Source organism: Fringilla coelebs (genome assembly GCF_963513975.1).
Source record: "Fringilla coelebs genome assembly, chromosome: 1".
Taxonomy (NCBI): Eukaryota; Metazoa; Chordata; class Aves; order Passeriformes; family Fringillidae; genus Fringilla; species Fringilla coelebs.
This window is the reverse complement of record NC_140028.1, coordinates 39,998,323-40,017,088: the sequence shown is the minus strand read 5'-3', so window position 1 is coordinate 40,017,088 and position 18,766 is coordinate 39,998,323. Positions and strand designations below refer to the sequence as shown.

The following is an 18,766-nucleotide window of genomic DNA, read 5'->3' as shown; positions in this document are numbered from 1 at the left end:
GCGCTTGAGTATTAAATCTGATTAAATTTGATGGAAGCAGGCCCTCATTCTGTCCCAAAAGAGCTGATACTACCGACTCACGTGTTTTCCTTTGACTGCCTGTCTCTGCTGCTGTCTCTTGCCTGGCAAGCTGCCTGGAAAGGAGGAGGGACTGTTGAAACAGGACAGCCTGCCAAAGAAATCAAGCTGCTTCAGAAGAAAAGCCCCAGTATGAAAATTTCTGTCTTTTTTGGGATGTCCCCTTTCTACAGGTGAACTACACTTTTATATTTGAAAATATCAGGTTTCCTCATTGTGAAATCTGTTAGTCCTGTGTGTTTTATTCTCTAGAGTGCAGGAATATTCTGATAAACACAATATAAAAAATATTTGTTGAGGTGGAAACCTAAACAGTGTTTCTGACTCTATTTGCCCCAACGTGAGCATGCTGTTAACATAGGTGCTGTCTCTTATTTTAGATATTGGAAATGGAGCCCAGATCCTCAGAAAGGCAAATTAATTGATGAAATTTTCCTATAGACCTAGTTCAAACAATTGCAGAGATCTGTATTAAAATTAGGAGCTTGGGCTACAGAAATAATTATTTTCTTGATATCTATTTTTGCTGCATGGTTTGAAGGGGCAATCTGTTAGAAATCAGCAGATCTACAGAAACTGCTCGGTTCACCAGCTAATAAAAATGATTAAGTGTAATAATGACAAAGCAAGCATGACTGATATCATCTTGACATTTGCAAAGGCCAGGTGGATTGAATAATAATGGTCTGCTATTTGGCTTGCATCAGCAGCTGAAGTAGGTTCCATGCTCCTGTTTATACCAAAGAAACAGGGCATCACAAAAACACACCTGTACATTTACCTGTGCTGGGTAAAGCCAGACAGTATCTGCTCCTGTAGCCATTAATGTAAGATATTATGAGTTAAGAAACTAAAGATGGATTAATGCATTCTAACAGCTGAGATCTGGCTGCCTTTTTAGGTCAGCTCTCTACTCTCTTTCTCAAAGTGTGTTTTTGGGCCCTGGTGGGTGTTTAGCTGCCCACATAGCAGGCTCTTCTGACTCACCTTGCTGCAGACAGCAACAAAAGTTATCCTCCAAATTTAAGTGTTTGTCAAACTGTCCATCCACTGGCTCAAAAGGAGAGCTTTGCAAATGAAACACTGGGCACAGAGTTAGCCAAAACAATTTAAAAGTGGTTTCAGCACAAATTCAGACCCTTTGCTGCACCAGAAGGGTGCAATAAATCACACAGTGTAAGTGTCTATTGCTTCATTTATTACAGCTGCTATGCAGAAGGCTTATTGCCTCCTAGAAATGGTATTTGTGCATACTGTAGGATGACAGAAAGCTACCAGAAGTTCTTTATACAAAGCTTCCTCTCTTGTTAGAAAAGCAGCATTCCCTTATCAAGTTTGCTCTCTATGAGGATCCTAAGGATGTGGTGGGATGTGCACAAAGACCCGAACTTGATGACATTAGCTCCTCAGCTGGAACTCCCTGTGTCTGTCTGGCCACACCTGAGCTGAACAAGATATTCCAGGGCACACGAGGCACTGGAAACAGAGTGGCTGGGTCAGCCAGGCTGCTGCTGCTTCTTCTGGCTGCCCTGCAGCACCACACCACACACTGCTGCACGCCCAGGGAAACACAGGCGCTTCAGCTTGCTTCACCCCACTCCAAAGGCAAAGCTTTAGTGGGATTTAAGCCTTGTCCTGAAGACCCTGGGTATCATCACAGGAGATGGCTGCATGAAAGATTTTGGCAGAGAGAGGAAATGGGTAACAAGCATGACTACCAGCATGCTTTTGAGAGGAAAACACAAACCTGGATCAGGTGGCAATACCTGATCATATTGTAATATAGCAATGACTACTAGACATCTTCCTCTGCATACTGCTGAGTTAGGCTTTGCTCCAAACAGGCCCTGAGGGCTCCTGAGGTCTCCTCCTGAGCTTGGTCCTCCAAGAGAAGTGCTCTCACCACTGTTCAACTCAGAGGGCAACCTTGGTCCTGGAAAAGCCATCAAAGCTGCCATGCTTCTGTGCTGGTGTAGGTTTTGCAAGGAGAAACAGAAGCCAGGAAGTTTTATTTTCATAAGTGTGACTCAGGATTGCCCAGAATCAGGATTCCAAAAGTAGTTTCCAGTATGGGTGTGCTTGCTTCAGCTGTGAAACTTGGTTTATATTTTCATTAATGCCTTCAGAGACTGAGCCAAGTTGCAGTCAGCCTTTTCACTCAATCTTGTTCTCACAAAGCCTGATCAAATACCAAAATTTCTGTCTGAAATGCAGAAATTTATGGTAAAAAACATTAACCAGGCAAATCTGCAAATACTGTGCCCACTAGTTAAAATTAATCTACTACATAATGAGCAAAAGAAAATTATTTCATTTCTAAATGGGGAGGAGGCTTTAAAAGTTTTGGTGAATCTGTCAGGAAAGTGTTTTTCAGATGGTAGGGAGAAATCTGATCATTAAAAAACTGTCTGAAGAGCTGACAACTTCATTACAGAAATAAGAGCTCAGAATTCTTTCTAGGTACCTTTGGTAGATTTCAGGGAGGTTTAAGTTGGACATTAGGGAGACTTTCTTCACAGAAATGGTGCTTGGGTATTGGAATGGGCTGCTCAGGGACGTGGTGGAGTCAATGTCCCTGGAGGTGTTTAAGAAAAGATTGGACATGTGGCACTCCGTGCCATGGTCTGGTTGTCACAGTGGTGTTGGGTCACAGGTTGGACTTGATAATTGGAAAGGTCTGTTCCAACCTAATTGATTCTCTGATTCTGTAAAAGAGAACTAACAAATGTCCCTTGGGGTCTCCATTTCTGTCCCTGCTTTGGAAGCAGCTGAAGGAAAAATAAGTTGCTCTGAGCAAAGTGTAGACCTGAGAAAACACTACTAAAGAAACAGAAAAGCAAATCTATCCGGAATATATAAAGATTAGCCCCATCTGCATCCCAATTCATTCGCCACAAATTCTGTATGATGACACAAAATTGTAAACCTCCCTGATGTTTGGGACATTCTGTTTCTTATTAAAAGGAATTAGGCAAAAACGGTTCAATTTCTTAACTTCAACTTTTTTAAACTTTCAAAATCTTCTCTGAATAATAAGTGTTTTGTTAGAACTTTGGCACCTCGTGTTTCCAAAGCATGGCATGGTTTTAGCTGGAAAACAAGAGCCAAAGGTGATTTGATGAGTTGTGCTGCATTCACTTGTTACAGTAACTGGTACGGTGGGAAAAGGCCCAGTGGAGCAGGAACTGCTCTACAGCAACCAGCTCCATGGTGGGGAAAAAAATATTTGGTCTGCTTTATATATGCAGCCTAATATTAATTCCAAATGGCATCTCACCTTGTAATGTTTCACACACAGGCAAAAGCGAGAAGTGTTAGTAAACACTTCAGGTTTTAAGAAACAGCTCCTTACAGCTCAAAAGTTTGTTACATCTTTCTGACCAATTTTCTGACATAAAGAGATAATTCTAACAATTTTAAAATGCTTCAGGAAGCAACATATGGTACGCATGTATGCTGCGATAAAATTCAAGGCTGCAAAGTGGAAAATCTGCAACCATCTGTGCAACGCAAAATTACGTAAAAAAAAAAGCAGACAAGCAAATACTGTAAATAACCCACGATGAGAAAAGTACCATGGAATCACAGAACTGTTTGGGTTGGAAAAGGACCTTAAAGATCATCCAGTTCCAATCCCCCTGTCATGGGCAGGAACACCTTCCACTAGACCTGGTTGCTAAAAGCCCTATCTAGCCTCCAGGGATGAAGCCTCCACAACTTTTTCTGGGCAACGTGTTCCAGTGCCTCACCACTCCCACAGTAAAGAATTTATCCTTAGTATCTAAACTAAGCCTACTCTCTTTGGTTTAAAGCCATCCCCCTCTTGTCCTGTCACTACATGGCCTCATCAAAATTCCCTCTCCAGCTTTCTTGTACCGCCCTTCAGATACTGGAAGGTGTTCCAATGCCCCTTTGGAGCCTTCTCTTCTCCAGGCTGAACAACCCCAACTCTCCCAGCCTGCCTTCATATGAGAGATACTCCAGCCCTCTGCTCACCCGAGGACTATCATTTCTTTTGACTAGTCCTGAGCTTAAAAAGAAAAATGAAGAAAACAGAAAAGTGTCATCAGATTGTCTCTTGAAGTTTTAGCAGACATGTTTTGGAGAATTAGCTTAACATGTATTTTCAGTGCTACTATGCCCGTGTAGCAACTCCACGCACTTCCATGTTTACTTTTGGTATGGCAATTTTTTGATGCCAAAATAACACCAAGAAAAGCATCCTAGTGTCCATGATGGGCTTAATAGGGATTAAGCACTGTAGAGCTAACACACTGTCATCATAGCTGTATCTTCTGCACAGAATAATAGGATGAAGCAACATAATGCTATACTTGTACAGCAAACCCCATACCGGATGAGCCACACAGTTGTGTTGACAGCGCTGATTAACTGCTCTACCTTGCATTTGCAGAGATTAATTTCATGTGAAAGCATCCTAATAATAGATGTTCAGACTGAGCCCTGCTATTACACAACAGGACAGTAAATTGGCCAGTAGGAGATTTGGGTCTTGTTCAGAGATAATGATGAAGACCTGTCAGTACAGCAGTTGGTCTACTTCCAAACAACCTAAAAATGCATATCCTGCTTATGCTGCTCACATGGCGAAACATCTAATGTCTTCAGTGTATCTAAAGGTCAACCAGACAATCAGTGGTTTAGTCTAACCCTGCTAAAATACCCTTTGAATACTTCTGCTTGATGCACAGTAAACCAAATCAGCTCAAAGGACACCAGGTCTATAACCTTACTTGTGAGATTATCCATCCATGACTGCCTATTTTTCAATAAAACTAAGTAGGCAATCATTCTCACCATAAAACTAAGTAGGCAATCATTCACATCCCAAATATATACAAATAAGCCTTACTAGTCAGTATTTATAGCCTATTTTCTGTTGCACAACTTTTAACTAAAGTGGTATTGCAGCGCTTGTAAAGGCCCTCTGCAGCCCAGACTGCAATTATTAAAACTCAGACCTTATTGCTTATGTGACTTTTTTTCCTTTATTCCACTGTTGCCTGAATTATTTTTCCTTTCATTCCTTATGGGGTTTTGTTCCTTCCATCCCTATTCAGTCACTGCAAGGCAAGAAGGGCATCTCAGCATGCTGCTCAAAACCACCCAAGGTTTAGCAGGACAGGCCATGTATTATTCCACTTAGTTCAAACACAACACAAAACTTCATAAGTCTGTTCCAGTTGTCAATTTTATTCAAAAGGTGTCTTCTATATATTTTTAATATATAGAAATAAATATGAAAGGCCTATACAAATATGAACACTTGGAGAGTACCAATACTGCCCTTCATTTTTTATACTGATCTTTTAATACGTAAAAGGACAAAACTGCAGCAAATAGCCCACATCCTTACTAAAATAAATTTTACAAAATCTCTGATAACAATGTCTGTCCATGTCTAACAGAATCTTTTAGACTGAGTTCTCTTTTACATACATGCAACCTCAACCCAAAATATGTTCAGCTTTTAGATGTTCACAACACAGACTGATATACATTTTTCTCAAGATGGACAGTAAACAAAAGATCATACTTCAGTTATACTTCAATGCAGGAACTTAGCATTATCATTTTCTATGACATGATTACCAGTATTTTTATGACATGTGTTAACAGTGTTTATGACATGTCTTAACAGTCCAATAAATTAAAAGGAACGCAATCTTGCCTTCAAGTAAAACCCAAGTCATTTAAAAATCTTCAGAATGGGCATTTGCTTTTACATACCATGATTCTTCCCACAGCTTTAAAAATTTTACCACCACATAAAACGTTTTTGGTATAAAATAATATCATAAAGTAAGTAAGCCTTTTGCTTCTTGTGAACCACATTTGATAGACAATTCTCCATTAAGTGATATTGTTCTAACATGGGGCATCACCCACATGCAGTTATGCAACGTCACTACTTTACACATTTAAAAGAGCATAAAGCAAAGTATGTGCTTAAATGATGGATGGAATGACTACTATATCGAATACAACTGCTCCTTCAAATGCTGGTTATTTGTTGGGTATTTGGGGGGGGGGGGGGATATTTTTCTTTAAGAAAAGGTCACACCCCAACAATATTGAAAGGCAACCACATCGTATAGCAAAAACGTCTTTTTTTCTGAAGGAGTTTGTCCTCATCCTAGAACTAAAAGTTCCCAGATGTTAATTTAAGAATTGTAGATCAAAATTCCTGGAAATTAGAAGAAATATTTCAGGTATTTCCTATATGGACAATAAAACCATAGGCTTTAGATAACAAAAAAATATAATTTGCTGTAAGTGCACAAAAGCCCAATCTTGCATCTCTGTCCTGTTGATTCAATTGTTTTCACTTAAGGAAAATACACAGAACTTCCCTCTCATTCATTATTTAACTTACATAAATAACTGTTTGAAGAATATATTTAATAGTTTAACCACATACTAAATCTTAAGGGTATTTGGGAACGCCAATTCCGTTTCTCAAAAAAATACTGCTTTTACAGTGTTGTAACAATTTTCTCTTTCCATCAAAATAAAGATTTTTGACCTCATATTACTAAACAGTGTTCTCATTTCTAGTTCTTGATGTTTGAATGCTTGGCTCATTGTTTCAACAGAGAATTTGTAGATTCACTAAGAAATAAATGGGAAGTCTCTACTCAAGGGCAGATATCCAATACGTCTCGGCTTGGAACAGCAGTTGTATTGTAGGGTTCTCATTTACAGCATTGGAGTGGTTTCTATAACAAACCTCCCTGGATCACTGTAGTTCTCTAATCAATTTTCACTCCTCTGAACTCTTTCTGAGCTCACCCAGCAAAACGAAACACTTTGCAACACAAGTTTTGCAGGCATTGCTAGAGGTTCTGCAGGCCAAAAGCGGTGGATTGTTTCCCAGCAGTGTGAGAGTAACAATCTCAGGAAAGCTTTCATATGTGTTGTATGGCATTACTTGGCCCACACAACCTCCCCACAATGATGAGGGTCAAGACAGTAAGACTCCAGCTCTGCAAAGGGTTTGACATTCAGGTTAGAGATCCATCATGGTGGGGATGGGAGACAATGACAGACTAAAAGGAAGACAGACCATATACATAAAGGCTTGTAGTATTATTTGTAAAAAAACCCCAAAACAAACCCAGAATCAACAACCCAGACACTTCCAAGGTAGGAATGCATTTATCAAAAATTAAACTTTGTCCCATCATGAATGATTTGCAGTTTGGGTTCCTGAGCTTGATACTGGACAGGGGAAAGGGCAAGGGACTTCTATCTTAAATTATACAGCAGTATCATTAGGACAGTATTTAAAACCTATTATTAGAAGAATGAATAATTTACAAATGTGACTTTAAGAATATTATAACTAAATAGTAGTTACAGAAGTTTAAGCTTAGAAGACCTTAATCTTCTTTCTTTTGTGTTTGAAATCGTTCCATTAAAGCCCTAAATATATTTCCTGGTATTTTCTGATGTTTGTCTATGAGAGCTTGGACTGCTGCTTTTGTCTGTAGGGAAAGAAAAAAGGTTTTGGTCAGAAAACCTCATCTTCATACCGCTCATATAACAACACACTTTCTAGGCTCTTTTTAATATTTTTAAATATGACAGACCTATTGCAAATTCAAAATACTGTTCTTCCATATCTAAGCCCACAGGATGTGATTGTGACAACACTGCCAAGAAACAACTAACAAACTAGTATCTCTTATGTGTGGTAACTGTGTTCACAAGCTGTATTAGTGATACACAAAAGTCAAACGACAACAGAGTAAATTCATGAAGAGACTTAGGTCCATGAAGCATGTTAAACACCTGCATGATGTACTGCAACTCAAACTTCTGCCTATGCTCAGGTTTACATCAATAACACTCTTCCAGTGGGCATCACCTTTGCTTCTACACATGCTCAGAAGCGGCACTGGGAACACCACTGTGTCTCAGCACATTTGACTTGTACTAAGTAATGTCCTCTGGACCCCAGGCCCCTGAAGGATCTGGTCCTGTGGCACATGCTCTGGCCACTTAGCTGCATGTGACTGCAGCCTTCACTTTCACTCAAAAAACAAACAGGCCAAGGAGTGCACAGCAGTTACTCTTATCATATAAAAGCTCTATAAGAAACACTCAAACGCAGGGCAACATGCAAAAGCTGTGGTGAGAACACACTTCCTATTCTGCCTAGACAAGTACAGGCTAGTGAATTCTTAAGGCCAGAAACAGAAGAACAGAGATTTGCCTCTGTAAACCAGCAGTCAGCAGGGCAGATGTTGGGAGAATGTTGTTTGCTGGTACCAGCTCCCACTGTTTATATGAAGTAAGTGATCAACTGATATGACCTGGGACAAGGACTTCATACATCTGGTCCTAAGTGACTGTACAGATCTAAAATTTGTATTAGGTAAAAAATTTGAGCTCTATTTTTTGCTCTATATAATGGGAAAATGCATACTGTGCCATAGCCTGAAACATGAATAAAACTTCAAAATCACTCTAACTAAATAGGATTCTAGGGAATTCACATTCTAGGGGCTTTATCTAGCAGAATCTGAACTTAAGTCAGAAAAAAGTGAGGGTTGGCATAAATGTAAGAGGTCAATGCATGTCTGAAAGTAACTTAAACACATTCTCTGCTGAAAGCCAGCAGTTCTGAAGTCCTGTCAGAGTGACCCCACAAAAGAAACAACCAGTGCACCATAACCAGGGCCTAAGATATTGCAGACAAACATTTTCAGAGTCTTTTCGCAGAGACCTAATCATAGGATAAACAGACAAAGAGAGACAACTGAACTGACACCTGCATGGTGAAGAAAAGCCTCTCTCTCAAGTGAAGTTTTCAGAATAAGTGACCATCTGTGGAGTTTTCAAAAACACCTATTTCGGCCCACTCCATCTCACTGTTCCACCACTTAACTGGTTTATGTCTTTGCACTGTGAAATCTATTAATAAACTGAATAAAAACTGGGACCTGAAAATCCTTTCTATAAGGCATCTAAATCTGAATTAGAGGAACCTTTACAAGTTACATTGCTGGGCTAGAAGCTGGACAAAATAGAAACACGCTAGACAAAGCAATGAAATTACTTATCTTTTTCTTTTATAGTATGTAATTCCAACAGATTGGAACATAGATTTGTGAACATAGATTTGCTAAGTTTGAAAGGCTTCCTTAGTATCTTTCTGAAAACACCAGGAAGCAGAACGCTTCCTCTTGGGTGAAGTGCTTCTCTCTATCAATTGAGAACTGTCTTGTCTGACCAGAGTCCTTAAGTCTTCTTCAGTCTTTAAAGCAAGTTGTTTCTCAAAGCAAATATAGGATGAAATTAACTTTAAAAGACCTAGAAGTTGTAGTAATAAAAATATAGTATTTAAGAACGACATTCAGAGTTAGGCAAGTACAAAACTTACCACGATTCCACCAATTTCTACAACTGGCTCCTAGACAGAAATCACTTGACAAGACTATTACAGTGGTTTTAATCCGAGCATTCAATATTTTAAATTTATTTATATAGGTATCTATCTTACCTTTGTAGCTAGTTCCTCAGCAGTCATATTTGGTTCATATGGAATGGGTTCTCCAATAAATGTACGAAGTTTGACAGGAAAGCCCCCGTACAGAGGAACTACTGGCAATCTAATACGCTCATATAGCGACCTAAGTATTTCTAATGTGAAAAAATGTAGTTGAAAATGAGAAAAAAAGGTGGGGAAGGGAGAAAGGGAGCAGGGGAGGGTAAAGGAGGGAAGAGAGAAAGAGAAAGAGAGAGAAACACTGGGATTATTCTGTAAAGTATTTTGCCCCCACAATGTCTTAACATTGAAACTGGCTTAAAAAGTAATCTAGCTCCCAATCCAGACTCTCAAATAATGTGACATCTCAAGTGCTATCCTACCTTGACTTTCATTTCCTAAAAGCTGCATTAGTGCTTATATCACACTTATTTCTACCCTAACTTGGTGTGAAATCTTTCCTCCAAAGAGTAGCTGAAACGAGAAGAAAGAAGAGGAGAGAAATTCAATAGCTGCTTCTCTGGAGAGGAAGAGAATCCTACACAATACAGGTTACAGGTTCAGCTCATTTGACAGGTTAGAATTAGAAACTAGTATTGGAAAACTGCATGTTCAGTCCCATTGAGGTCTACAGGATCAGAAATAGCCTTATCTGCCTAAAAGTCAGTCATGCTAACATCCTGAATTGCTCTTTCAGATCACACACTGGTTGCAGTTAAACACCATAAAAAGAGAGAAAAAACAGGTATTTCAAACAGCTCTAAGAGGACACATTCTTCTCCATATGCCACCTTCAAAGCATTTTTCCCAAATGTACCCAGAAGAGATTATTTGAAAAATTTGCACCAATATTATATTTCTCAATTTCAGACAAGAAACTCCATTAACTGGCGTGCTGGCATAAGAAAATTCTTACTGATCAAGATGTGGAATTTTCTATACATAACCTATAAAAACAAAGACAAAACTACTGAAACTGGAGTAACACCTCCAGTGACCAAGAAATTACACTCCTCTAAAAACTCTGCTGTAGAATGCAAGGAGCATAAATGATTTTGGCTTCAATTTTCTGTTTGGGATTCTCCTGAACACAGCAACAATTAATTGCTGTTTATTTTTGTACATCATGACAAATGCACAAAAATTCCAGCTTCTGCATCTGATGCCTTGGCTTCCTCCATGCAATATATAGCTCTTAAACAGAGGGGGAGAGAAACAGAAGTGTGCTGCCCTGCAGTCCTCTGATGAAGGTGATGATGCCATACTTGAGGCAGAACACGTGGTGTGGAGTTTTCAGGCCCCTTTGCTAGACAGTAACTAAGAGATATAAAAAAAGAGGGAGTTTACCACTAGCAAAGGAGCAGAGATGTGGGCATCTAATCATCCCAGAGATACACCCCACAGACAAAAGACCCATCTATTCATTTTCTGGCTGCAAGTTCCCTAGCGATAAGGAAGGAGAGCTGCCAAATGCAAGGTTTTGTGAGGAACCACAGGTCTAGTGCAGAACAAAAAAGCAACTACAGATTAAATGTAGTTCAAACTTAAAATACAGGTAGAGGTGTAAGCACAGAGCTTAGGAAAACAGCAATAATGCATCAGTTGCCAACCTGTTTGCTTTGCTTCTTAACAGACAGCAGGAAACCTAGGGTTGGCCTAGCAGATATAAGCAGAGAAAAAAGTGCTTTAAATCTTCCTGCCTTTTTCTTTCTTCTACTGCTTGTGCAAAAGAACACTGTTATGTGGAAAGCAACCTAGATGAGGTAGATATCACATCTAATGCAGATATTAAATCCTAATAACATCTCTGAACTCTACCAGAGAGCAAACACCAAGAAACAAGGCTGTGTTAAATCTCAAACTTATATGAGGATTATTTCTACAGAGGTAGGCTAAACACACATGGAAAAATAAACTACAGAAAAATAGAAAATATCTTACTTATTCCTCCTAATGTCCTAAAGCCTTCTCGAACATTTTGTGTAAACATAGGAATGATGGGCTAGGAGGGAAAAAAAATAATTAAGAATTTAAGGAAGATAGCACTATCTAAAAAACTTCTACCTCACTTAAACTCAACAGGCAAATTAATTTCAGAAGTGTTTCTCAGACAAGGATATATAGAGGGCAAAACAGGTATTCTCAAGTTCTTCTGTGACCTTCTGCCATGAGGTTTCAAACCGAAGAATACCACAAGATCTCAGTGAGTCACTGTTTCAGCAAGTCTATTAGAGCAGTCCAGAATTTCAGAACCTATGGAGCTTTTAGGCATCCCTCCCCCCATCTAGCAGTGTTTGCACAGTTGTGACTTAAGTGCTTAAACCTCTTACCTAATTTGTAGTTATGCTCAAAGGGAAGGATTCACAGGATTGGGACACTAAACTTGTCTGATTCCTCTCTGCTATGCTGATGGTATTGCTTCACACTTGATGCGTCATATTCAATACATGTCCATGACTTATTTCTGCTGATGAGTACTTGGAATGGTGTTGAATATTTCAAGTTTTTATTGCTGTTTTTAAAATTGCAACAGCTGTCAAGATTTACAAGAACTGTGAGGGGGTCAGCTATTATATAAAGTTTTTCAATTGCATTTTATAGTATGTTCCCACTGTACACAGCATCATTAGAAATACAGAACTCTTCATGGGATTTTCATGAACTCAAATCCTTTTAAACTTTTTAAAGACAAGCATGGGGATGGGCTAGCACATGTAACTTTTCAGACACGCATCAAGTTTGGGGTTTTTTGAGAGAAAAAAAGGTCTGTAAATAATTACAGAGAATAAAAAGAAGTGCAGTTGCCTAAACTGAATGCATACAAATGTCTTTATTCTAGAAAAATCTTATTTGGAACATCTTACTTTTAACATAGAGGTAGAAAATTTTGTTTATGTGACAGAAATTCTGACAAAAAATCTGCTGAAGTAAGACAACTTCAACACCCAATTTTAGATACATTTTTCTCATGTTTCAGACAAATTCTTCTTTCCATGAGGAGTTCTGCTTATGATTCAAGGTGACTTAAAAGTTCATCTTTAATCTAAATATAGATGTTTTTCCCACTTTCAGCCTGCTTCTGACACTCTTACTATTTTACTGCATCTCTCAGGGTTTTTTTATGGGGGATGAAGCTACAAGACCCTTGTGAGTGCATAAAGGGAACCAACACCCATCCAATAAAATAAATGCAACTAGCACAATCACAGCTGAATCTCAAGTATGGCCTTTCACATGCTATTGCAATACATTAGTACAATCTAAACCTGTTGAAAATACCAGCTTAAACATATTTTCCTTGTGAGAAAAGTGATGCATACTTGGGTCTATTTCTGTATAAAATTCAGAGATTTAACTAGCCTGTCTTCAACAGTAACTAAATATAAAACTCCTGGTGTGAGACTTGCTTTTAAATTAGGTATATGCAGACCTACGGACATATGCACACATCTTGCAAGTACAAATCTAGAACAAGAGGGATTCTGAAATGATTACTAAAATAGTTACAATTCAAATATATCACACACACTGTTGTGCCTTAACATTTGGTCCCCTATGAATAAGTACCTGCCTGCTCACCAAGCCCAACGCTGTACATTAGAACTGTAGTTAGAACAGTGACCAGCCCTGGACATCCCTCAGTACCATAAAATGCCAATACAGTACCAAGTGTCAGTGAGTCTATATCCTGCTGAGTCACACCACATTTCAGCAACAGAACAAACAGAAATATGGAGTTGGACTCTATGATCCTGATGGTCCCTTCCAACTCAGCACATTCTGTGACTCTGGTATGTTCAGTTCTTCCCCAGTCATGCTGGTCAGGGGAGCTAGGCCATCACAATACTAACCAGGCATGTATAGAACAGCACATGCTTATAAGGAGAAATCATCTTGTATTTCATCTCTTGTTCTTTTGAACTCTGGATTTCCTAAACACACTATTCTTAGCTGACTCATAAGCCTTCTTATCTATCAAAAGCAACAAAAAGAGGAAATGTAGTTGTTAGAGCAAGTAGACCATACTCATGACAGTCAGAAATCTAACATCAAATATATGATAATCAAAACAGCTTTCTCTGGAAGAAAGTACTAATAACTTAGCCTTCTTTGCTTCTCTTCCATTATGTGTCATACTTACCACTTTTGCATCAATGGCCACCTGAGCAAAGCCCTTCCGATCGCTCCACAAAATATTGTACGTTTCATCACTGAAGAGTGCTTCCCTAACTCCTCCTGGGGCAATGGCTAACAGATGGCCCTCCTCCAGAGTCCTGACACAAGCTTCTTTTGGTCCATGTATAACTCCAAATACCTCAAGTAGTATTCTGAAACCTGTAGGGTTGAGATAATATTAATTCTGAAAATGTTAATTCATACTACCATTGAGTAAAGATTCCCAGCACAGACCACTATGGCTGAGACTTAATTGTCTAATAAGCTGTGGCCCCCAATCCCCAAGACAGACTGAAGCAGTAAGTCTAACTTACAGATTTTGGTCTGCAAGGTTGAAGATTTAGAGGTTTCAGTGACTTTTTGTCATAGTAAAGTCAGATGTTATCCCACACTCAGGACTAAACTGAAAAAGAACTGTCCAGCACTCTGATATCTTTCACATGTCCCATTGAAGGAGTTGTTTGACTCAAGTGCACTTGCTCCTTGCCCAAGCTCTACTGTTCAAACATAACCCAGTCCAAATAGAGAGAAACAAGAAACAAAACCAGGAAATTGTTGTGGTTCTGTTTTGTGAACTTCAGCAAAGAACTGCAGTGCATAAGGAGGAGAATGAAGAAGAAAATACATCATTCTCTGCATTACGGATCACTGCAGCAATTGACTCTGGTTCAGTCTGTGAGTACCTGGATGGCATTTCATACAGAGAAGCATCTGGTAAGCCTCAGTTGAGTACACTCACCTTTTGTTAATATTGTAACTGAAGCCTTTTACCTAAGGTTACATAAATTCCTCACATCACCTTGAATTTGACATGTCATTCGGACTGTACTCTTCAGGAAACAGCAGAACATCAAAAATTTGCTACAAGCATCAAAAGGAACACATTTGATCAATTTAGACAACTAGCCTATTGTTAAAGGACATACCTACCACGGACCTCTGTTTGCAGGAAGTAAGTCCTGATCAGTTGGTTCAATAGATTTTAAACTTATGCAGTATTTATGAGTAGTGCATACCAAAATGGTAACTTTAATGTTTCCCTTCCTTGAAATTTCCCATTGAAGCAAACAGCCTTACCAGCCATAGACAAGGACAAAGAACTGATCTAGTCGAGTTTGCTTTTTAATAACAAATGAATATCTGTGACTATAAACACACATTTGCTACATACCCACACACGTTAAAGGAGAGCCCAAACAAAGTTAAGAAAACAGAGGTCTGTCTTCTCTTATAGCTTGCATAAACTAAGGGCTTGGGAAGAAAAGCATGAGGCAACACATTACTAATTTATTCTTAACTTAACTCTGATCTCTAACTAGTCTTTTTAAGTGGTGTGAGTATAATAACTCCCAACTCATCTCTATACCCAATCAGGATCTGTCCACACACGGCCACAGAACACAAGCTGCACTACACCTGTCTCATATTTTGCTGTGCCTGCTTCACACACTGCTGATGACACTCAGTCTTCACCCAAAAGCATTTGCATGGAAGAACACCTGAAACAGAGTTCACCTAATTGAAATTAATTTCTTTCAGGCGCTTTTTTCTGGGGATTTTCAATAGCTGAATTTTACAATGCTTGACACTCCCAAACTAATTAAAGCTCTCTAGAATGTACCTGGTGGTAAAAAAGCTGCCTGTCTCCAAGTCCTTTCTGTTAGTGAGCTCAGGAGACAGACAAAACAGTCATGAAAGGGGTTGAGATGAGCAGGAAAAGAGACTCCAAGGAAGCAAGGACTGCAACAACACCTTTTCTGCACTGGATAAACTGAGGAAGGAGTGAGGGGGAGGGTGTGTCTGACAAAGCAATACTATGAGTCTGTCCAGTTCATGTATCAGTAAAAAAATAACGAAATACTAACAGAATACAGACAAAAAAGTGTACTACAGAATAGTTGTCCAGGAAGGTTTTAAGTCTTCACAAAATTTCTCAGCTGTATTTCCTGCCTTGACTTTTAGCATCAACTTTATATTCTGAGCAGTGCTTCACAGCCTTGCCAGCACATCACACATTACTATTGATATCTCTGCTTCAGTACCAAAGAAGAACCTGGCTCCCTTAAAGCAGCTGAGAGATGCAATCTGACACAATGGCCCAGAGAGGACAGCCAGGGTATCTGTATCAAAGGCAAAGGTTACCACAAAGTTAGAAGAAACACTGCAGTAGTACCAGGTAGCACTGCATGAAAGGAACCAAGAATCTGTTTTTCCATTTTAAAAAACAAAACAACTCCCAAAATTATCTAAACACAAATTTTCAGCCATGCAGAACATGTTCTTCCAGACACCAAGAAGTTCAAACTTAATTTTATTCCACACTTCAACCCAAACTCTGCCCTTTGCCCCAACATACTCTTCTATTTTCCACAAGACTGTATTGGCAGAAATGTTTGAAAACCCTTTGGAGAGTACCCAGTAAGGCATGTAATACTGCTCTCAACTTGTGCACTATGTACATTTTTCTGTACTGGCCCCAGTGACTGTTACATGAGGGTTGTCAGCTACCAGTTAGCAGGACGGCAGGGATGTCATCATTTTCCTATGGTTGACCTTTAGGACCCCAGACAGAGAGGAACCATTCAGACCATTGAATCCAACCTTCTACAGTTGCGTGTGTGTGTGTACACACACACACACAAACACACACAAACACATATATATATATATATATATGCATGCACATACATATCTGCAAAGCATCTAGTCCACAAGACACTTTGCAACACCTCTTGCGTGTAACAGACAAGAAGGCAAAGCTCCTTTCCTCTGGAACAGTACAGGAAAGGGACTGTTTTAGTTACATAAAATAGCAGGCAACCTTTTAAAGAGAGCTCCCAGATGACTTCAGGAAGCAAAAATGGCCCATATTATAGCAGAGGATGATGGAGAAGAACACAAATGAAATCTCAATCCTCTCTGAATGTGTTGGGAGAAGGCTTTCTCCTAAACTTAGAGAAGTCAATGTATTTCTGAGCACTACACAGCTGAGAGTCTAAAGGAACCAGAATGCTGGAACATTGGGTTTGTTTTTCCCTGTGGCAAACCTCTACTTATAAAGGAAGGAAAAAAAGAATTTACATGGCCGTGTTTTACATCCTTCTCCTCCAAAATGCAAGAAAAGCATACTTAATACTGACACAATTCTGACATATCCATGTGTGTCTAACAGACTCCCCAAATGCACCGCCACCCTTTCCCATTTTCCCTGCATTGAGCATAATAACTTTTGCTTAAAACATCTTCTGAAAAGGTATCCAATTTAATCTGAACACTTAATCAAGATCAGACAGCCTTAGTATTAGAATAAAATTATGCAGTCTTTCTGGTTTGATTCACAAGGGAAGCAGCATCTACCTGAGCTGCCAGTCATAGATTACTGTGCTTATTTTGAAACAATCCACAACTTCTGGGCTCTTTGGACCTATCTCCCTGAACAGCCTTAATTCCTTCACAGAACCAGAGAATTATGCAGATTAGAAGGAAGCTCTGGAGGTCATCTAGTCCAGCCTCCCACTCGAAGCGGGTTCAACTAGATCAGGCTATTCAGAGCCTCACCCAGCGGAGTTTTGAAAGTCTGCAAGGATGGAGATTCCCCAAATTACCTAAGCAATCTGTTCAGATGTCTGATCACTCTCATGGTAAAATACCTTTCCACATGTCTAATCAAAATTTCCTGTGTTGCAATATGTCTCTGTTACTTCCCAATCTATCGCTGTGCACCTGTAAGAAGAGTCTGACAGCCTCTTCTCCCCACCCTCCCACTAAGTCACTGAAGACAGCAATAGTATCTTTCCCCACCCTTACCTGGTACACACCAAACAAATCCATTTCTCTCAACCTCTCCTCATACACTGTGTGCTCCAGACCCCCATTATCCAGTGAACATGCTCCAGTGTGTCTGCGTACCTTGTACCAGGGAGCTCAAATCTGGACATCATGTCACAGGATATGCTTGCACAGGTGCCACACCAAGGGAAAAAAAAATCACCCAAACCAGTGGCTACATTCATGCTACAAAAAGCTCACCCTGCAGTTCATCTTCTTTGCTGTAAGGGCACACTGCCAATTCACATTCAGCTTGTTGTCCACTAGAATCCTAAGTCCTTTCCTGCAAAGCCCCCTTTTATCCAAAGTACTGTTGCACAAAATTGCTCTATCCCAGATGCACAGCTCTACATTTGCATTTGTTGAACTTCCTAATATTTCTGTCGGTTGAATTCTATCAAGTCACTCTGAGAACAAGCTTTAATGCCCAGTATATCAGCATCTCCCCCAGTTTGGCATCATCAGTGAATTTCCTGTGCATGCTCCAGGCCCTCATCCAGGGGTACTAGAAAAACACTAAGCAGCAGTGGTCTCAGTATCATTCCCTGAGGAATGGCTGTAGCTGTTGGCTGGATGTTGTACCACTAAAACCAGTTCTTCAAGATCAGCCATTCAGCAAGATGTTTCTGCAATGCTACTGAACGATATTTGGGGGACTCATAAGTGTACTCCCACTTAGAGCCTGATTTTAAAGCAGAAGAGTAGTAAAACATAATGCCCCATCTGATAAACATCTGTGCCTATAAAGATACAATACAGAGCCAAATCTGCATCATGAAGTAGGTTATATTAGTCACCTGTATGCAAAAGATTTGATGGCCACTGATAAATGAATCTGTTGGCAAAAACAGTTGTACAGGCAAAGCCATACTGTAATCAGTATGAAAAAGTTCCTTTCAGGAACTAGGAACTAAAGCTGAAATAAATCTAAACAACAAAAAGACAATCTTCTTGTATGAGTTGGTTCTACTAAAAGCACCAGTACACTACAGAATTCTCCTTGTAATTAATTTTGTGAATTGACAGGTCTTTAATCACAAACCAAACTTGGGAAAGAAAGTGGGTCCTACTGTATTTCACACAGACAAAAAAAACAAACCCCTCACATATTTAACTTCACCAATTGGCAGTGCATTTCATTAGGCTATCCAGCCAAAATCTTGCCCTAAA

The 18,766-nt window shown here is 39.5% G+C and overlaps 1 protein-coding gene across 1 annotated transcript in view; it reads right to left on the bottom strand.

Moving 5' to 3' along the window:
- Window positions 1-5,292: 5,292 nt before the first annotated feature.
- Window positions 5,293-18,766, bottom strand: part of TMEM68 (transmembrane protein 68) — a gene marked incomplete at its 5' end in the record, with an annotated part of 43,583 nt that continues 30,109 nt past the window's right edge. Inside the window, 4 exons of the mRNA XM_084203420.1 lie at window positions 5,293-7,586; window positions 9,608-9,747; window positions 11,534-11,594; window positions 13,734-13,927. Coding sequence (XP_084059546.1) covers window positions 7,482-7,586; window positions 9,608-9,747; window positions 11,534-11,594; window positions 13,734-13,927 — 500 coding nt within the window. The 3' untranslated portion in view covers window positions 5,293-7,481. The remainder of the gene's footprint in view (window positions 7,587-9,607; window positions 9,748-11,533; window positions 11,595-13,733; window positions 13,928-18,766) is intronic.